Source organism: Strongylocentrotus purpuratus, unplaced genomic scaffold (genome assembly GCF_000002235.5).
Source record: "Strongylocentrotus purpuratus isolate Spur 01 unplaced genomic scaffold, Spur_5.0 spur5_scaffold_1, whole genome shotgun sequence".
NCBI classification, from domain to species: domain Eukaryota; kingdom Metazoa; phylum Echinodermata; class Echinoidea; order Camarodonta; family Strongylocentrotidae; genus Strongylocentrotus; species Strongylocentrotus purpuratus.
In genome coordinates this window covers 52,936,451-52,959,144 of record NW_022145594.1, presented here as the reverse complement: position 1 = coordinate 52,959,144, position 22,694 = coordinate 52,936,451, and the positions used below count along the sequence as shown (strand labels likewise).

At 36.4% G+C, this 22,694-nt stretch overlaps 1 protein-coding gene and 1 long non-coding RNA gene across 2 annotated transcripts; both read left to right on the top strand.

Annotated features, from left to right (window-relative positions):
* The first annotated feature begins 14,675 nt into the window (after positions 1-14,675).
* LOC115921525 lies at positions 14,676-16,644 on the top strand. The gene is made up of 3 exons (XM_030979016.1): positions 14,676-14,790; positions 15,131-15,370; positions 16,150-16,644. Exons 1-3 carry the CDS (start codon positions 14,700-14,702, stop codon positions 16,437-16,439), a joined length of 621 nt encoding a protein of 206 aa, XP_030834876.1. The 5' UTR covers positions 14,676-14,699; the 3' UTR covers positions 16,440-16,644.
* Positions 16,645-17,965: 1,321 nt separating this feature from the next.
* Positions 17,966-21,455, top strand: LOC105441004. The gene is made up of 3 exons (XR_004062931.1): positions 17,966-18,425; positions 20,593-20,673; positions 21,373-21,455. It is a non-coding gene; the product is annotated as an uncharacterized LOC105441004 (long non-coding RNA).
* Positions 21,456-22,694: the final 1,239 nt, after the last annotated feature.

Here is a 22,694-nt window from a genome sequence, read left to right as displayed (position 1 = left end):
TAAGTTGTCGATTTTTGTATTTTATATGGTATAGCTATATACATCTTCCATGAGTATGACGTCATTTTCTCGGTGACTCGCATGGCTTCAAAGCCTTTTTTTACGACCAAGTGTTTGGAGAGCTTAGGGAAGCAGACCGTGTTGCGTAACATTTCGTAACATTTGGATTGCCAGAGGGCATCTGTGGTCTGATAAGGGCGGCTGTTGATGGATTTGATGGCTGAAGAGGGTTACATTACTTGTTGTTAAGCCAAGTTAATCTTGAATATCTTTCCCTCGGGAAATTCTTTCGAGACGGAATATCCATTTAACTCACATATCCCTGGTAAAACAATGGGTTCCAATTGGAACCAAGTGGCAATTATTCCCCATTAAAACCAATTGCCAGTTGGTTTCAATGGGGACCAATTGCCAATTGGTTTCAATAGGTACCCATGGTTTCACTTTACTCCAAATTGCCAATTGGTATTCAGTGGGGACATTCAATGGGGATTCAATTGGATTTTCGTCTTGGGTTAGAAGTTTGGTCATTAATTGATCCCATATTTTTTACTCAGGTGTTGCTTGTGATGTTCCTGATGATGTTGTGTACACTGATGTACATAAAACAGTAAGAATCGGGGACAACGTTGTCCTGAAATGTCAGTTTCGTGGGACACCTTTAGCTGTCTACTGGAAGAAAGGAGGTGACCCTGAAAGAGCACCAAACCTTGTGTCATGGATTACAGGAGACCCTGTGACAGGATCATGTGTAGGTGAAAGGCTGTGTTGGATCATGGAGATGAATGCAGAGTTCTCCTTAATCATCAAAGAAGTCAGCATTGCAGAACAAGGACAATATGTATGCAGGGTAGCAAACTACAAGGGGATATGGATACACAACTTTACAGACATCACTCTTTTTTGTGAGTAATGGGTTAGACATGTTTTACTAGACTATAATGTATATTCCTTTGCATAATTGCTTAACTCCCTCTCACGTTTATTATGCCTCCGCTACAAAGTAGCCGGAGGCATTATGTTTTCTGGTTGTCCGTCCGTCCGTACGTCCCGTTCTCGTGATCGCGTTATCTCAAGAACCAATTGATGGATTCTCTCTAAACTTGGATCATGTATGTATCTTGCAGAGCCAATGAACTGATTAGATTTTGGGGTCACGAGGTCGAAGGTCAAAGGTCACAGGGCTCATTATGTATTCAAAAATAGCTTGTGATCGCAATATCTCAAGAACCGATCAATGGATTCCTGCCAAACTTGGGTCATATATGTATCTAACAGAGCCAATGAACTGATTAGATTTTGGGGTCACGAGGTCGGAGGTCAAAGGTCACAGGGCTCATTATGTATACAAAAATAGCTTGTGATCGCGTTATCTCAAGAACCGATCATTGGATTCGTGCCAAACTTGGGTCATGTATGTATCTAACAGAGCCAATGGACTGATTAGATTTTGGGGTCACGAGGTCGAAGGTCACAGGGCTCATTATGTCTACAAAAATAGCTCGTGATCGCGTTATCTCAAGAACCGGTCAATGGATTCCTGCCAAACTTGGGTCATGTATGTATCTAACAGAGCCAATGAACTGATTATATTTTGGGGTCACGAGGTCAAAGGTCACAGGGCTCATTATGTATGCACAAATAGCTTGTGATCGCATTATAATGAGAACCAATAGACAGATTACTATCAAACTCAAGACATGTATATATGTATCTTGCAGAGCCAATTAACTGATTAAATTTTAGGGTCATCAGGTCAAAGGTCATGGGGCTCATTATGTATGACTATAAATAGCTTGTGAATGCATTATTATTAAAACCGACAGATGGATTACAATCAAACTTGAATTTTAAAAATTGCTTCCGTTTTGGTTTGTAAAGTTGCTCTATGGCGGAGGCATCATTTTTGACTGCGCGCAGTCAAAATTCCATCTAGTTTTAAGTTGTATAGCTCTTTTGAAGCGCTGTTTAAAAACAGGGAAGAACAGAGAGAAAATAGGGACCCAGAAAGCGGACTCTTCCCCCCCCCTCCCCCCACTCAGTGTTATTTAGGATACGAATAAATATGCGTGTTCCCAGCACCACCCCCCCCCCCCTTTTCAGCATAAGTCCGGTGTGTAAAGTCAACACGGTAGACCTTTTTCTTTTGTTATACAAGCCTTTTTAGCATCCCCCCCCCCTTTCAGCATATAGTCTGGTGTGTAAAGTCAATATGGGTAGACCTTTTTCTTTTGTTACGAGCCAGAGATTTTGGGAACACGCATGCGGTCCCTCGGAGTGGGGGGGGGGGCGGGCCTCCTTCTATGATATCAAATTTCTTGCATACGAAGTTAGACAAATATTCTTAAGAAACATGCCTGTTAGTTGCCTGTTTGTAGTACCTCTTTCAAAGAAAGATATTCAATAATTGTCAACATTGTTTCTTTTTAAAGCTCCTCCCAAGGAACCCTACCCAATCATCAATGAATGCCAAATGAACTCTCCAACCGACACTGAAACTACTTGTACTATTTCAACGAACCAATCAGTGGAGATAAGCTGCTCAGCTTCAGGTTACTTTCCAGATATTGAGCTTTACTTTTTACATGGACCCAAAAGTCTTAACACGAAAGACACGATTGAAGTTACAAATCTTGATGGGACGAAAAACAAAACCCTTTCCGCCATCGCTACTGCCAGTGAAAATAGCTATGTTTGTTTTGCGTCTATTCCTGGATCGCAAGAGCAGAGAACGGCAACTGTTTTAGTTACTGGACCCAAAATTCTGATTGACAAGACAGATGGAAGTGTAGCTAAAGTTGGTAAGAACCTGTGTATAATTCTTCTATTTCATTATTTAAACCATTTATAAACAAAATCAGAAAGAAAAATAGACAGATATTAGACGCTAACAAAGATTTTCATTTTAAGGTACGTGTTATATACTATGCTTCAACACTGTTTAAAAGGGCGTACAACAATATAACAGGTTTTTTCCCATATCAATTAGACTTTACGAATGTCCACGCGAGGAGAAAACGAGATGAGTACAACAAAAAGCTCCTGTCTATTTACAATATATCTTTCATTTATCTACAGTTGTACCAGTATTCATCGTTCTATTGGCTGTGATCTGTATTCCAATCATACTGATGCGTCGAAGGAAGCAACAGAGGCGTCAAGGTATATTTATATATTAGATAGCTCTTACAGATACAAAGTTGTGATTGATCAAAAGGTCGTCACTTGATAGAGATTGAGTTGATATTGTAATTATCACATTTTCACTCCCTGTCATTTTTCGATGTAATATTGACCAACCGGTCAAAATAGTATATTTTTGCATCATACCGTATTCAAGCAATTAACCCAGCATGCATTAGCGCATACCGATTATGTGATTAGTGAGCACTAATTTTTTTGTTGGGCCCTTGAGCGCCAGGGGGCCTCGGCTCATCTAAAAAAAAAAGCTAACATTTTTCTGAGGGGGGGGGGGGGAGGCAATCCTATTATTGTATGTTACTTGCAGAGCCGATGAACTGATTAGATTTTGGGGTCACGAGGTCAAAGGTCAAAGGTCGCAGGGCTCACCATGTATGCAAAAATAGCTTGTGATCGCATTCTCATTAGAACAGACTGATGGATTCCTGCCAAACTTTGATCATGTATGTATCTTGCAGAGCCAATGAACTGAGTAGATTCATGGGTCATGAGGTCAAAGGTCATGGGCTCATTGTGTATGCAAAAATAACTTGTGAATGCATTCTCATTAGAACTAACAGATGGAATCTTGCAGAGCCAATGAACTGAGTAGATTTTAGGGTCATGAGGTCAAAGATCAAAGGGTCATATATGTATATGAGAAATTGCTTGTAATCACGATATTCTGAGAACCTATTAATGGATTACAATTGAACTTCAATTTGAAAAATTTCTTCTGTTTTGGTTTGTAAAATTGCTCTATGACGGAGGCATCATTTTCGACTGCGCGAAGTTACATCTAGTTTGGCCTGCAAATATAGGACATAGTACCTTTAAGAAAAAGAAAATAATAATAATACCAAGATTAATAACCCGTAACAATAAAACAATAACAAAAAAATCTACACTGTCTTGAGAGGTTCTGGTTAAAACTAAGAAATATCTAGATAAAAAATGAAAAAATTAAGTCTTTTTGATTAAAAAACAACAACATTTTATTAAAAAATTTTAAAAAAATTAACCTGGGGATTTTTTCTAATTTTTTTTTTCCAACTCCCAAATAGCTCTCCCAAATAGTACTTCTACTCCTAAAATTACTTCCAAATAATACTTTTTCAGAGTAACCTTAAAATGGTTGAAATATATCTGGTCATGTGAAAAGCTCTGAACCAATCAAAAACCAATACATTTTTGATGCAGGATGATCCCTTTACCGGTAACTTTAACATGAAGATTAGGATTATGAAAGTGTGACTAGTAACATGGGAAATTGTTGGTTTCAAATTACATTACCTGTTAATGTATCAATGAAAGTGATTTGATTATAGTATTATAAAATAAAACGGTATTTCATATTATCGGGATATTTCTTCCCTTAATTCTAACAAGGTTTTTTTTATGAAAACAGTAGAATTTCTTATTTTAAATTGAAATGTCTAGTAATACTAAATACTGTGTGCGCTTATAAAAGTTGGTGTGCTTCCAAGTAAGTGGAGAATGTGCACTGTAATGTACGGAGCACTGAGTAATTGAATCTAGTGACGAGGGTAATAATAATTACTGTAAAGGACTTGGACAAAGCCCTTAATAAGAAACGGGTATGATGATGATGAAATTAAGAGTTTTTGAATAACATTGTTTTTTCCCACATACTAAAAATCTTTCTCTACGATTGGTCAAAAGTAAATCATGTGATGAAAGATAGTTCGCCCATTATTGATGGGACGAGAAGCAAAAAGTTTGTTACACTGTGTAGATAGTACCTACACAGTGCAACACACTTTCACTGAAGATATAGGTACTATCTACACAGGGCAAAATACTTTCACTGAAGATTATCCAAAAGCGCACTAAAACATGCGTAATTAAGCGCGCATTACCAATGAGCGCAATTAAAGAAAACACATGCGCACACCGTACCTTCATGGGGTTGGGTTAAACTTAAACTTTTTTTGTGTGAATTTGGGCCTAGGTGTCTTTTATGTAGATACATACACGTCCTTTTCTTTTTGTAGTTGAATTGTTTTAGATGTGGAATATAAAGCAAATACTCACCTTTTGGTTTCAGGCGATGGCAAACTGTCATTTCCTCGTCGATAAGAATGTATACGCTATCTTTCCTCAGCTTCGCTTCGGAAAGATAGCTACATCCAGATCGCCTCGGAAGTGATAGTTTGTCCCATCGCCTTCACCAACGGTAATTATTTGATTACTATATTCGATGAGACGACCGTAACAGATCAGATCAAGCTGATGGTGACCGACAGCCCTCAAGACACATCGCCAATCTATTGGGCTCTATAGCCTTCCATCAAATGACCCCTCTCTATGAGATTATACTCACTTTGCAAAATATAATAATACAAAAATGCATCTTTCTATCAAATTTAGTTCAAAAGAAGCACAAACTGACAGACGAGGTCTTGAAGGAATTTGCTCTCAATATCACCAAACAACACTGCCAGAGACTTGGAAACACCTTGAACCTTTCTGCAGACGCCATAGCTAAGATGAATGAAGAAGACCTCAAGATGTTCAGGACGGACGACATGCTCAAGGTGTGGGTGCAGGATCAAAAGTGCAGTAGCTACAAAATCAGGTGCAGATTGAGACAAGCTGCAGAACAGTGTGAACGCCAGGATATTGCAGGTACATATTTGATTTGATTTTTTTAATTTGAATTTAATTTATTAACAACAAAAACAACAACATAACACAATGATACAAATGTATTCAAGTGGGTAACAAAATAACAAAAATATCCATGTACATGAGTTACAAAGAAAAAGAAAATATCCATAGTTAAACCATGTGTACAAATTAAATTAATCATAAACCATGTCATATCACACCTGTGAATTAGCTATAACTTAATAATACATACATATTTGTGGCTGGAATTGAAATTCACAGAGTTCCAATAGCGTATAAGTGATTCAAATAAAGGATATTTTTAAACTTAAAAACTTAAAATGTTGTTTAAGGGAGAACCAAAAGTTAGCACGAGTGCTAGTCAGGATTGGTTCTCCAAGTTTCGAAAACTGTATGCAAATTCATATTGATATTTATTTTGACTTAATATCATATTTGATCCTCATATGGCAGTATCGTCAGATTGTGAAGGTGTTGTGGTATAGTGGTTCATTCACTTGACTTTGAATTGGAGGGTTGTTGGTGTGAATCCACATTTATCCCTCTTCACCCAGGTGTAATTGGGTCGCTGGCAATTTCTTGGGTAATAATAATTCCATGACCTTTAGGAAGTACACCATTAAAGCTGATGGTGCTTCACTTGGAAAACAAAACAAAGTCGGAGGGGATATATATAGTAACGCTGCCGTCCGTGCTTCCGTGCTTCCGTAACAAATTTGGTTTCCGATCGATAACTTCAGTAACATTTGACGGATTTTAATGAAATTTCATATGAAGGTACATGATATAAAACTACAGGCTAAGTTTGATTTTGGAGTACGTAGGTCAAAGGGCAAAGGTCATAGCTCATTAAATATGTGAATCTGGTTTCCATTCGATAACTTGAGTAATGTTTGACAAATTTTAATGAAATTTGATATGAAGATACATAGTATCAAAACACAGCCCAAGTTCAATTTCGGAGTGTGTAGGTCAAAGGTCATAACTCATTAAATATGCCAATCTGGTTTCCAATCCATAACTTTAGTATTGTTTGACGGATTTAATTAAATTTGATATGATTGTTCATGGCATCAAAACACAGCCCAAATTCGATTTCAATGTATGTAGGTCAAAGGTCATAGCTCATTAAATATGCAAAACTGGCTTCCATTAGATAACTTGGGTAATTGTTGACGAATGTTAATGAAATGTAATATGAAGGTACATATGGTATCAAAATACATGTACAGCCTAAGCTCGATTTCTGATTATGTAGGTCAAGGCTGAAAGGTCATAGCTCATTAAATATGCAAAAACACCTAATTATTTAAGTGAAAATGTGGGTAACAGTCTTGCCTAGTAATATAATATTATAGTCCAATGGAGGTAACTTGTTCTGACATATACAGTATATGCCATTTTTACCCTGCGAGGGGATGCTACGCTTTGCGTTGACTCGTAATTATTATTTTTATTTTGAAGAATATAGTATTTGTTTTAAAGGTAAAGACCAGTTATGGTCATGCGATTGCATTGTGAAAGAAACGTTGTGGAATCGATCAGAAAAGGTTGATCATCAAGCATCTAGCATCTGCAAGGTTCTGGAATCATCAAAATGATAAGAAATTTCGCCCATTCTTCGTAAAGTTACAAGCACTATACACAGAAAGATGTATATGGGACTACCCTATATCTCTCACAGACCATGAGAGAAACAAGTTTACCAAATATATGAATTAGTAGGCGGTTTCCCGGCAAATTTTTTATCATCATGTATTAGTCAAAACATATTCTTTCACATGATTGGTAAGGAGAGCTTCCATTTTTATTTTTTGAAATTGGGGCGTTTCCAATACTGGTCTTTACCTTTAATCTATGTTCAATCCCTAAAAATCACAACTTTGATCCTTTGTTCACGAGTAAATACCAATGTATTCTAGAGTGTTATCTAAAAATCATCATTACATGGTGAATAGTAAACATGATATACCAGAAAAAATACACGCAGATAAATTTCAAATGTAAATGTAGGCCTAAACTCAGCAAGTCAAAAAAAAAATTAAAAAAAATCATACATAATAAACAAATTTTGAAAACAAATCCTTATATCTTACCGGTAGTAACGATGTCTAAACATAAGTATACATATAGTAGGAGACCAGCCTGTAGGTCCCGTGACCAATCTCTGGGAACAAAGGTTTGAAAGTGTTTTTGTGTTCCCTGATGAATACCGAACAATTTTGACTTGGGCTGCCCCATTGAAAATCCCAGGTATTTTCGTGAGGGGTCAACAAGGGTCACACAGGGATAGAAATTCAAATAGTTCTAATCGTGTCAATATGCATATCAAATTACTCGTCTGGTCATGAGGATTCCAAAAATGTATAAGTTGTAATATCTCCGACCTTAAATGAGGGCGCTATGGTAAAAAACGTTGAAAGGTCAACACACTTTTGACTGGTGGTCAAACTCACCAACACAGTGAACCTTATTAAATTGCATACTTAATTACTCGTCTGGTCATAAGGATTCCAAAACATACCTTTGACCTTAAATGAGGGCGCTATGGTCAAAAAGGTCAATGCACTTTAGAAATAACCAACACATGTACAGTTAACATCGTCCGCTTCTAATGATTTTAGTGTCTAATAGTATGTTTTCTGACATAACAAATTCAACTAAGCAACTTTTACAATCAAAAGTGGTTGCCATAACCTTGAAATTTCCCCCAAACCCATGGATAAAAAGTTGTTAGATGTTTGTCACTGAAACGGCAGCCATTTGGTCAAGGTAAGCACTTTTACTTTTGAAAGTTGTACCTACAGGCTGCATGATATGGTCTCCTACTAATAATTTGTAATTTGTAGGATAATTGTGAGAGATACAGTAATCTGTAATTGGTAAGTACCATATATTCAGACTCGATCCCTATTTGCGTATACCAGGGCTCAAATTAATTTTTTGTCCACAGGGAAAAAAAAGAACCCCTGTAAGTGATGTTTTCCTGGCATCTACTAACATGCGAAGCATCGTTGACGAGCCGCGAAGCGTCGAGGTGATTTTTTTTGTGTTATTTTGAACCCAGCCCCGTTAATCATTACAAAATGCTCTCGTTAAAACTATACCCCACCACTTTAACACAGGAATTAATGTAATCTGGTGGGGTGCCAGAACCCCAATTTCGTTTCTCTCATTAAAAACTTGGACAGAGCCTTGAGGCTCTGCGTGAGAGGTTATGATATTGGATTGCAGCTGGACTCTTCATCATCTTACGTAATACTAGTGTAAACAAAGTTACAAACTCTTACTGGGGCTCTGCCTGAAAGGAAATGAGAATTAGTAGGAAATAAGTATTTTATTTGTTTTAAGATATTTTCATGTCCTAAAGTCACTAATAATTTAGATGAAGACCAAAATGAAAGTTTGAACGAAACAAAATGACCCATAATTGGCGATATAACAACAATTTTGACTCTAGCAGTGAACCCCTGCATGTGTCTCTTTCTCCCTTCTCCCTTCCTTTCCCCTCTATCATGCTTATCTATCACCTCATCAAGGTCTCGGTGGGGTGGATTACAGCGCTAGTATTTACTTAGGGCTTATCACAATCTCAGCTCAGCTCAGATAGATTTAGCTGTTGGTTTCTATTGGTTTCTATTGGACCTATTGGTTTCTATTGGTCCCATTGGGTTCTATTGGTCTCATTGGTTTTCTATTGGTCCTATCAGTCCTATTGGTCCTATTGGTTTCTATTGGTCCTATTGGTTTCTATTGGTCCTAAATTGGTTTCTATTTCTATTGGTTTCTATGGGTGCTATTGGTTTCTATTGGTTTCTGATGGTTTGAATGGTCTCTATTGGAGTCAATTCTATGGGTCCAACAGAAACCAATAGACTCCAACAGAAACTATTAGAGACCAATAGAATTTTTCTAATGGTCTCTATTGGTCTCTATGGGATTTTCGACCTGGGGGGGGGGGGGGGGGGGGGGGGGGGGAGGGGGGGTTAAACCCCCTAAACCGCCTAGATCCGCCCCTGCAACATTTTTGGTGATCTTCTTCTCAATATTGATTTACTGGTCGAGTTACATTATTTGCTGATCTTTTAGAATAACCAGATTTCAGAGGATTCACACTTTTCACAACGAAAAACTTCTCCATGTTTCAGTCCTTGCGCGATCATCTCCAGCTCCAGCAGATATTGGGCGTCAGTGTGCCCACCGGTACTATTGGCGCAGTATAGCCATTGCTGATGGCCGCATTAGCTGCACTAGCTGCGAGCTTCCGTTATATATCGGTAATATTCATAGAGATGGGAGAGATAGTGCCATCTAAGTTCCATTTGATTAGTTTGAAAATTAATACTCAATATTGTGTTAAAGTTATATCAGAAAAGATAATCTTTATTTTAAAATTCCACGGGGGCGATTTTTAATTTTGCAATCGCCCCCGTGAGCAACCTGACGGGGGCGATTATGGAGCTCACGGGGGCGAATCGCCCATCGCCCCCGTGTATTTTGAGCGCTGGCGTGTACTATGTTTTTGGTTTTGTCTACTTTTTTCTCAAATACCTTGTGCAAAAGGATTGCTTGGTTAGGACATTCCGTACTTTACTAGGGAGGTTGTTCCAGATAATTGCACCTTCAAAGGATTATGGCCCTTCTACCATTTTCAGTTCTAACTTTTGAGATGACTATAATTCATGAGTATGAGCAATGTGTTGTTGCAGACAGAGTAAATCATGAAGATATGAGGGAGATTTACCATTTACAATATCAAACATAAGTTTACATTTCTGGAATTGCCAACGTTTTTCCATGTTTATCCACTTGAGTTTTGAGAACATTTCTGAACTTGGGGTATGTAAGAACGTACATTCATTTGTTTATGCAACTTTAATAATCAGTGTATTCTGAAGACCTTGCAATTTGACCATGAGGGCAATAGTCACAATATGGTAATACAAGTGCATTTGCTAATAACTTGGCACTGATATCGTTAGAAATTTTCATACACGTCTCAATAGTGCCAATCTTGAAGCAATTTTGCTGGAAGTATGTTGATGTGTTCATTCCAGTTAAGGTGCTGGTCCAGCCACACCCCAAGATATTTCACATTTTGTACATGTCTAATTTGCAGACCATCTATCTTTATGTCGATTATTGCCTCGATATGTCGTAGTTTTGGGGGTGTCCTTACAAGTAAGAAGTTGGTCTTATCCGTATTAAGGGAAAGTTTGCTTTGGTAAACCCCAGGAAGAACAGCATTGACGACGATGATGATGATGGTGATTATGAAGCCTCCCTTAAAATTATTACTATAAATTGTATAACATTTTTCCTCAGACGATTTCATCAGCAACGAAGAGAGTGAAGTCATGACATCCCCCATAGAACAGAATCCTGGAGCCAGTAAATCAGAAAATGGTGATGAGTCATTCTTCACTTACTAAATCTGTCATTGTAGTTATTGTATTTTTTATGCCTCTGTTACGAAGTAGCCGGAGTCATTATGTTTTCGGTTTGTTCGTCCGTCCGTTCGTCCCGTCCGTACGTCCCGTTCTCGATCGTTCTCGTGATCGCGTTATCTCAAGAACCGACTGATGGATTCCTACCAAACTTTGGTCATGTATGTAACCTGCAGAGCCAATGAATTGATTAGATGTTGGGGTCACAGGGTCAAAGGTCACAGGGCTCATTACGTATGCAAAATGGCTTACGATCGCGTTATGGATTCCTGCCCTACCTAGTTCATGTATGTATCTTAATTGCAGAGCCAATGAATTGATTAGATTTTGGGGTTACGAGGCCAAAGGTCAAAGGTCACAGGGCTTATTATGTATGCAAAAATAGCTCGTGATCATGTTATCACAAGAACTGATTGATGGATTCCTGCCAAACTTATGTCATGTGTGTATCTTGCAGATCCAATTAATTGATTAGATTTTGAGGTCACAAGGTCATAGGTCAAAGGTCACAGGGCTCATTATGTCTGCAAAAATAGCTTGTGATCACATTATCATTAGAACATATGGACGGAATACCATGAAACTTTATGATATGTTATTTATGTTATTTGTACTTACTGTCTATGATAAATGTATATACAAATGTGAGCTGTAAAACGATTTTTATGCCTTCATTTTATTTTGTGCATGACAATAAATATAAATTCAATTCAATTCAATTCAATTCAACTCAGGACATGTATATATTTTGCTGAGGCAATGAACTGATTAGATTTTGGTGTCATGAGGTCAACCGTCAAAGGTCATGGGGCTCATTATGTATGCAAAAGTAGCTTGTGATCACATTATCATTAGAACCGATGGATTGATTATTACCATCAAACTCAAGACATATGTATGTATCTTGCAGAGCCAATTAATGAACTGAGTAGATTTTGGGGTCATGAGGTCAAAGATCAAAGGGTCATACATGTATATGAGAAATAGCTTGTAATCACGATATTCTGAGAACTTGTTAATGGATTACAATCGAACTTGAATTTGAAGAATTTCTTCTGTTTTGGTTTGTAAAATTGCTCTATGACGGAGGCATCAATTTCGACTGCGCACAGTCAAAGTTCCATCTAGTTTTCTTTCGTATTGATTTGAAGAAAAAATTTCTTTCACATGGTACATGAACATTTAAGTAAACATAGACATAACAATTATAACAAAAATGAAAAAAGAAAATCATTTGAAACAATACATGAAAATGATATACTGGTAATCAAATGATCAAGTTTGAATTCTAACCTGACCGCAAGTAAGATTAAATGTTTTAAAAATGTCAATTCAATATCTACAAACATATAAATTTTCGTGTTCACTTTACCTAAACCCAACCCCCCCTCCCAGTATAGGTTAAAACTATCGCTCTGTTGTTAAATTTAAGTCATTACGTTTGTACAAATTTATTACTTGAATATTTCATTGATATGGAATAAAAAACATGGAATGAAAATAAAAGTTACTTCGAATTGAATTGAATAGAAAAAGGATATAGACATTCGATATGTTTGTCTTGGCATTCATGGTATATCTTTCTTTCCAAAGGGGGCAAGTTGAATTTAGAACTTTTATTGAACCATAACCATATTAAACACATACAAACAATAATACCAAAAATAGTATTTAATATGGAAAGGACCAATAGAAAAGCAAATGCTTGTGAAAAATGGCACACTTTTCTGTTGTTTTAATCCTCTTTGTTTTTCTGCTGCACTTTTGGCGTACACCTTCTCTTACACTGTTAGTACTTTTCCCTGCATGGTTCCTCTACTATTACCGATACTATAACTGATACTATTACTGATACTTTTCCTGTTATACAGCTTATCTGTTTACACGTAAAACACCTCAGGCCAAGAATAGTTTAACAGCAATGTTGATATTATTACTTGTACGTTATTGCTTCAAATATTGCCTGTGAAAATCCTTGAAAAGCCATTCTGAAAAAAAAAATAGTTGAAACATCTTTTACTCTGTTGCATGTCAACCCTCCATGACAAATAATATTTTTAACACGATCGCAAAGAGTTTCAAAAAGTCAACCTAAAGCAGTTTCAATAGTGTTTTGCGTCATCGTATTGAAAACGTGCGATCATGACAAAAAATATGTTATCAGTTTCAGTTTTATTTTTCATTTCCAACAGAACAGTATCAGAATATTTCAATATATAATAATATGGTACTGAAATTACTCTTGAGTTGCCTCTGCAGTTTTTGCTATCATATTTTTATTTAAATATAATTTTCCTTACAGTCTCATCTATATCACGTGATGAACTCTATGCATTGGTCTCTATGCTCTCTATGCTGGGTCAGCAGTTCTACTTGCGTTCTGTAAGAAATACGATGTGACAGCCCCAGGACAACAATCTCCAGAAGAAAAAGAACTCATTTTCGAAATAATCGATTTGCTGAAACCAACTTTAGACTCCGAATTTGAAAGAATTAGGAGAGAAAATAAGCAAAATACCCCAAGAAAAATTCTAAGACAGCTTCTGGAGAATGAACATCCATGCTATGGTAAGGCACTATACGTATTATGTCACCTGTCACCTGGATGGCACCTGTCTTTTAGACCTCAAAAATGGTCTTTTTGAGGGCTATAATGCCAATCTCTTCTAATAGTGTTAAATCTATTTTAGAACAAGATATTATACAAATGTACCAAGCTGTGAGAAAGAATAGTGGAAATTATGTATCTGTGGAGGGACTGGCGTAGTACCATTTGTTCCGAGGGGCGAAGCCCCGATGAAAAAAAAAAAAATATTGCCAGTCCCTCCGGAGATATATAATTTCCACTATTCTTACAAACTAAATGCTAATTGGTATATTTGTTTTATATGCCTTCTTTACAATCCGAACCGATTTGACACCAATGTTGAAAAATCCCTTTAAAGCTATAGGTCACTGTAAGGTCAACGTTTGACTTAATGATTGGCTATCAATGACAATGCCAAAGACAATTTAATCTCATGTCACCCACTTTGGGGTATTGAAATTGTCAATTTAACCTGCGCACAATTAACGCGCATTACTTTTGATTGAACGTGTGATGTCACAATTATCTATCTGAAAATCTCACAGAGAGCATGTACACATGCAGGAAGGGGTCGATAATTGATTTGAGAAGTATTCAAGTGATTACAAATAAACATGCAACTTCCTTGTGTTATATTATCTTTTCTAGCCTGCCTTCTTGCCAAGAAAAAACCATTCAATATCTTCGATGTAGAGCTGATCGATTTAGCCTTTCGTCTCATCATGGCCGACGTGTACCCATTTGCCAAAGCTCTGAACATAAGCGATACAGTCCTTGCTTCTTACAGATGCAACCTTGAACCCCACAATCTGACACAGGGCACTGCTTATATCATGAAGCAGGTGAACACTGATAACCGAGTGAAAATGGTTACGCCCTTGAGACAGGCAGGGTATTCTGAAGAGGCAAGGGCACTATATTTTGGTAAGTGCTGAATCTTCTCAGTTTACCATGTTTACATCTTTACAAAGACACAGTAAAAGGAAATATCTTATTGTGGCATAGAAAGGGCATATGCAAGCATTGTTTTAAGCAAAGGAAATGCTTTGCTTTTGTGGTTTTAAAAAAATTGTGTTTGTGGGTACAGTACGTGCCCCGTCACGACACTTCTGCCTAAGCTTGAGCAAGGCTTTTTTTCTACATTGCTCCTCTCCACCCAGGTGGTAAATGGGTACGGGGTAGGATGCAAACATCATTGCATGTGGATGGATTAGAATGTGCATGCATGTAAAAAGTGACAAACGGTTCTTCGTATATGTTACAGGATTTGAGATCAGCATTGGAGACATGATAAAAGTTGAAAATCGAGTTAACATGGCACAGCTGGCGAAACAACTGGGTGTTTCTGATGACGTCCAATCCACGGATCCAGACAACCAAGGGAAGTCTGTACTTCTTAGATGGAGAGACACTGTTTGTTCTTCAACATTCAACCATCGCTTGGTGTTGGCCGATGCGTTGTTCAGCATGGGGGAGGAGCAACTCGCACTAGACATCATTTCAGGTATCTGTACACCTTCATGAAGAACTTTCACAATTTTTTAATTCTTATTCTTTCAGTAATTTTCTTTTTCTTCCATTTTTTCCAGAGGACCAGTAGAAATATCCCTGATAGTGTGAAGACACATGGCAAAGTGGAGACACCAAAAAATGTTTCTTTGAGATTTAAATATAATTAAATGATGGCAAAAGCAAAACTCCACTATTACCCCCTTTTCCCAGGACATAAATCAGAATTTCCAAAAGAGTCTTTACAATCAGTTCAAGTACTAATTTAAGTGGGATAGAAATATGAACATTTACGTTAATGAAGGTACATTTAATTATGGAAAAACAAAGCCACCCTGTATTCTCAAGATAGAAACATTAATGTACCTGATTTTTTAAAAAATAAATGTAATGCTTCCTGGGAGAAATTTCAATTATTGAAACATATTTGTGGCTTACACCCAGTAAATAAGATCGATTGATCGATCTGTATTGAAAAACAAGTCAGAAAAAATCTTGGTACCAGCGGGACTTGAACCTGCATCTACTGCTTGCCGGGCAGCGACTCTACCACCAGGCCATCACTGGTCGATTGTGACTGTGCCATGGACCAGTGATGGCCTGGTGGTAGAGTCGCTGCCTGGCAAGCAGTAGATGCAGGTTCAAGTCCTGCTGGTTCCAACATTTTTTCTGACTTGTTTTTCAATACAGATCGATCAATCGATCTTATTTACTGGGTGTAAGCCACAAATATGTTTAAATAATTGTATCTGATTTGTTTTCATTTGTTGTCAGGAGTGTATAGAAATGGGGAAATAGACAAGCAAGTGACACAACTGCTAGCGGCTAACATTAGGTTGGGACAGTTGCCAACATTGTCTAAAATCCTGGACCAAACGAAGGAGAACGAAGAGAAGGGATTAATACAGAAGAGTCCTACAGAAATGAGCAACAAACTTCTTGATGCTGGATTCTGTGCTTATGCGCATGAGTTAATGGCAGGTAATGTAAGATTTAAAGATTGTTTATCAGTTAATTATAAAGAAGTACATTTGTCACATGATCATATTTTACCTATCTTCTAAAATCCTACTTTCTTCATCTTTTTAGGGCCTCTTATTCTTATTGGCAGTATTGATGAGATGTAGAGAAACAATGTTAATTTGAAGGAAATTCAAATTTTCTGTGATTCTTGATATGCTATCACCATGCAAATTGCCAGCACCCACTTTCTTATATATTAAAGCATAAAACTAAATCATTCAATTATTCAAGGATATGTTAACCCTAATAAAGCCGGGCTATTTAAGGTCTTAGTACGGCCGGGGGGGGGGGGGGGCAGCCCCCCTTAAGATCTTGGCCGTGAAACGGCCGATCTCCGCGAATAGAACAATATGATAATTTCAATTTTTTCGAAAAAATCACTCATTTGCATATTTATGGTAATTTATGCAAATAAGTTCATAAAATCACATTTTTACCCATAAATCATATATTATTCATATTTAAGAATTCTTTTTCACTACATATATTCATTAGACCAATTGGAACAATAATACAACAAATTTTTTGGAAAGAGCCTTATTCCTTATGTTATCTCTTGTTTTGATAATTTCTTATGTATTTCATTGTTGTTTTAACTTATGTATTTTATTGTTTTTGTTGTTTTATTTCATTTCTTACTACAATTCAACTATTTTGACTTTCAAAATAACCACCTAAACTTTAAACAAGACACAATAACCCATGTTTGATCTATTTTTAGGAAAAATGACATTTCCATTTGTTTTGTACACAAATCACAAAAATGAGCGATTTTCGGGCTGACATGCAAAGACAAAAGGTCACGTGACCTTGTAACTGTAGGTCCGATTTTTTTTTTTTTTTTTTTTTTTTTTTAAAGATGTGCAAGACTCTAAAGAAAAAAGTCAGCGAGCGGCGAGGCGCCATCCATATGCATTCTCGAACAATCAGAAAAATCGTGGAGGGGGGGCCTATATTTTGTAGTTGCAATAGTACTGAATCAATGGAATGTTTAAATGCAGATACATATTTATTTCACACTATGTTCTCATGTTGGTGTGTAAGGTATATGAGGTGAATCATAATCGGCTTAAAGGTACTAAGTCCCTTTTGCAGCCAACCTCAAATTCTGTAGAACTTGGCAGGAATTATGAATATGTCATGTATGTCCTATCTGTGAAATTTAAACGTTAGCAGTGTCCTAATATTCAAATTATGCGAGGAAACCCGTTACTTGCTAGACTTCACTGTCAGACACTATTGAGTGACTGACTGGCTTTTTTCTTCTCTGGTAATAACAAACATAAAATGAGCTGTAAAGGGTACATGAGCATTTGTCTACATCAATAACCCACTTCTTGTGATAGCCAAAATTAAACTGATTGAATCTTTGCGCAGCATAAAACGTCTGACCATTCGGTACAATGGTCTGAAAATCAAGACTATTACTTATTGGCTCTATAGCTCCTAAGACGATTTGACTACTAATAGTCGTTATTTTCCCACTTGAACACTTTTTCAAGCCCCACTTTCTTTAGGGAAGTTCTAAATTAGTATTATCTTTCAAATGCCGTTGGAATTTAACCTTTTCATTTTGTTGGCCTGCAAATGGGACATAGTACCTTTAAGTTGTATTAATTAATACACCAGCTTCACCCCGATAATCTACAAATATAAACTAGTTATCACCAAATCCAGAATCTCATCTGCCAATAAAATGCTTCGAATACGTGAAAAAACATCCTACTTGACATCAGAGAAGTTAATGTCTAGCCACTTTTAAAAAGATCCATTGAAACAAAGTTCTTCCCCCAGTGATAAAATGTCACATTTATGCATTTTTATTCTATGTATTTTATGTTTTGTCTTTATATTTTAGGGTTTTGCACATGTTATAGTACTCTTTGTTGTTAGCGCTGCTAAATTTGTGTTTTGTTCTTTATTCTGGTTTTGTCTGTAACATCTGGTAGTGTCCGGTCATGAAACGAAAACAAGGAACGTGGCATCTGAGGAGCTGTGTCAAGAAGGCATCGCCATTAACGAGCCAGGTAAAGAACTCCACACATTTAGGGAAATGCCTGAGATGTACATGTATATCTGCGCATTTGAATGATTTTAACACAATCATAAGTGCAGTGAATCATAATCATCATTATCATTGTCGATCACCATACATCGTTATCATCACTACCACATACCAAGTGGCGATAAACTAATGTGAACCCTCAGATGGGCTTGGTTAAATGTTCAAATAACCTTGAGCAGCAGGTGTCTTGAGAACGAATTGTTACTTGACCAATATGATTCTATTACCTATCAGGCTGATAAGGCGTGATATTGAAAATTTCGCCACTACTGCCACATAATTATTATGTAATACTCCCTTGTTAACTGTTTATATTTTGACCTAGTCAATTCATTTTAGGGTTCCTTGTGCTGACAACGTAATAAGACACAGACAGGAACTCACACACGCCCACACCCATACATATATTGATATAATTTGTCCTTTTGCCACATGGTTAATTGATATATCATGCACGTGGTAGTACTTCATATAATATAGTTAGTTTAGTAGCATGTTTTTATTTTAATCCATTTATAATTTTAGTTCTAATCATCTCTTAAGTTGTTTTTGTTTTTATTTGTTTGTAATAAAGGTAAAAGGTGGGGTAAAGAGGAAAGGAAGGTATGAAAAAAGCCAAAAACGATGACACACTCGTTTAAACATATTTGTGGCTTATGGCGATAAAAACACACAGTCTCAATGAGGGCGGATAGATCACATAATGAACATATGAAAACATGCATCGTTTGTTTTAAACTACAAAACCTTTAGATCCTTGTATTTTTATGTAAAAAGAATTCATTCAAGATTGTATTGTGACAGTACGGCTGACGAATGAATCTCTAGTTTAATATGCTTAGTACGCACACAGAGATAAGTACACTAGCTTACCTCTATGCGCATTTACGCATATAGTGCTGTGCAAGAATAGGCCCATGCACACGCAGTATAAGTGCTCTATAACCTCTACGCGCACTTTTGCACATCATGTACATCATGTACATGCACTCAAATTTTGTTTGGATAGTACTGGAAACTATAGCACACTTTTTCATGAAAGATGTGGGATAGTCTCGATAAATGAATCACACGTGACAGCGAATGACCAATCATTTAATTAGGCTCTAGGAGTGAGTTGTATAAAAACAAATACCAAAGCTTGCCTGATTCATTCTGACTTTTTAATATTCATTAGTCTGCCATTATAGGACAATAATTTTTATGAATGTATTCCTGGGAGAAATTTAAACATATTTGTGGCTTACAATTACCGGTAGATAAGATCGATTGATCGATCTGTAATTGAAAACAAGTCAGAAAAAATCTTGGAATTAGCTGGATTTGAACCTATCTGCTGCTTAAGGCCATTATTGGTCCATGGCACATGAAGTCACGATCCCCCCTATTTCCCCACATTGGTTTATCGTTTTCGGGGAAGGTATAATATATATTTGATGTGTTATAATACACCTCGTTTAACAATTTATCTTTGCTTTAAGTAATGCATCTTTACACTTTCATTGGTTTTCTACACAAAATATTTCATGATTTCATATTAATATTGTTTTCCTCCATATTATTTGTCAATTGTTCATTCCTTCATCATATGTAATACATTTAGACTGTAATCACTTGTTCTTGTCCAAAGAACAGAACTAGAAAATATTATGCCAAGTGGGTTTTTTTTTTTATTTGCCTTTCATTTTTTATAGCACAAATAATTTGTGATTAAGGAACATACATTTCGTTTTTGCCTTTTTTTCTAAGGATGTGACTGCCCGAAAGAGATAAGACCTGGGCCCTGTTTCATAAAACTTGTTACCAGTAATGCAAATTGATATGACAAATTTGCTCTCATTCAATCAACTGGCAGGATTTGATATCAATAACAATTTTCAATAACTGTTATGACAGTTATTGAAAATTGTTATTGATACAGGAATGTTTGGCTAAACTTGCTGATGACAAGTTAGCAGAAAGGCTCTTACAGGAAATATATATGATATATAATATAAATGTTATAAAAGAGAATATGATCGACAGGAGTTATGCTGGTGCAGCTTTCCTCCTTTTATTAGCAAAGCCTCTGCATTGTAAACTCTGTCCTAACCTTCTTATTTTCATTATTATATTTGATCTAACTTCAGAAGTGATGCAAGAGAAGAGCGGAGATGGAGCTACAGAATCAAAAGAGAACACCACTGAAAACATTGACACTAAGGAGCAAGGTAACTTTCTTTACGACATATATCCAATACATCATTAGTTATGATATAGGCCTACCGGTACTAACCGCATGTGTATATAGGTTCATGCAATCTAGCTATGAACCATGCAAATACACTTTTATTTGAATGTTCATGTTTTGGAAGAACGTCATGTAGTGAATGAATTTTATGTTGTTAAATTGTTGCTCTAATATTGCACTGCAGGGCCCTGTTCCATAAAACTTTTTATCATTAACATATGATACAATTACTGTTATAAGCTATTATAAGATGGGTTCTAGAATCTAAGCAATCTGATTGGTCAATTGACATCACGTGGGTGTGTATTAGTTTGTCCCATCGTGCAAAAAAGCTCCCATGCAACAGTGCATTATTTGTATACTGAAATTGTGGCCTTTTATTGACTGAGAGCAAAATTGTTGTATAATAAGTTTTATGAAACAGGACCCTGTTCTGCAATATATTAACTCTTGCACACTCCTGTAGAGAGAGAGAGAGAGAAGGAAAAAAAAGGGGGAAGGGGTGGTAAGGAGCTATACTATCATTTATATGTTATATATATATTATTGATTCACCCAGGGCTTGTAATAAATCTCACCTCCCTGATTCACCATTATTATACATGATAGTGTAAATGAATATCTACATGTGGGTTTCAATCGCTGTGTTGACGTGACACATTCTTACTTTTTTCTGCAGGTAACACACCCGACGGGTCGGACGAGTGTAAGCAAGATGAAAGTTCCAAACTCCTCATCCAGGCACGAAACATAGACCATTGGGGAGATATTAGTCAGGACATGGGAGCAAAAGGGGTGTCAAGATCCCAGGCTTTCATAGGTGACTTCACAATCCTCTAACCCTCATAGGCTGAATAGATCGGGTAATAGACTAGGAGAGTCATATGAGAGTGAGAGGAACATGAGAGACGAAAGTTCCAAAGTTTGTCTTCCACACACACAATATTACATAATATACGGTCGAGTATCAATAGTTTGCTTATATACTACAATCAGAAATATTGAAACTGATAATGTGCATGCGGGATGTTAAGGAGAATTGCATTGTTAGAAGTTTGGTAGTTGATGGTAGTTATTATGTTAGGTATTTATTTGACAAATTTTTTGTTTTTCCTTTCCATTTCATGTCAACTACATGCTCTTTTTAAGAATATTTTAACGAGTTGATTTTATGACCGTTTTGTACTAATACCTTAAAGATTAAAACACTCAAATTTAGAGGGCATCACATCAACGCTCTATTAGTTTAGACCTATTGCCGCAGCAACAAAAAAGGCTGATATATAATACATCCATTTCATTTTTCAGTTCTAATATGGTCTTTAAGAATTGCCAAGTTCTCACAGTTTTCATGAAGTGTCTGAAAACGCATCTTTTCTAATTTGTTGTAATATTCCTCTCTATTTGTAATTAATGTCAGCTTTAAATAGTAAAATAATGTTCTCTGTCTAATTTTGTTCGTTTGTATTTCTTGTTTATGCACTTTGTATATAATGAAAAGGGGCTTTATAAATGAAATATTATTATATTATACTATGCCCCACTCTACTGGGTTTAAAGCTGGCCTATGAAAGTTATTTCATTTAAAGAAAATTGTATACTACGTCACATTTAAGAAAACTTAAAATAATGTTCTCTGTCTATTTTTGTTTGTTTGTATTTCGTGTTTATGCACTTTGTATCAACCAAAATAATACTTCCAAAACAAAAGAAATTATTTTTGATTTCAGAAGTTCCACCTGTTCAGTTGTATTGCCTATCACGATAAAAGAAGAAAATATAGAAATTGTTGAGACATACAAGTATCTAGGCACCGTAATTGACAACAAATTATCATGGGCTGATAAGTGTAAGTCCGTCAAAGGCTCAACAAAGGATGTATTTTTAAAGAAAACTTAAATCGTTTCATGTAGATAGGACCATTTTTACTTTGTTCTACAAATCCATTGTAGAAAGTGATGTGTTATTTAGTTGTGTTGGCTGGTACAGGAGGTGTAGAAA

Coding starts and splice junctions, on each gene's coding strand:
- LOC115921525 (XM_030979016.1), top strand. CDS start 14,700: ATGAAGCAGGTGAACACTGATAACCGAGTGAAAATGGTTACGCCCTTG. Junction 14,791..15,130: donor GGCAAGGGCACTATATTTTG/GTAAGTGCTGAA, acceptor TATATGTTACAG/GATTTGAGATCAGCATTGGA. Junction 15,371..16,149: donor CGCACTAGACATCATTTCAG/GTATCTGTACAC, acceptor ATTTGTTGTCAG/GAGTGTATAGAAATGGGGAA.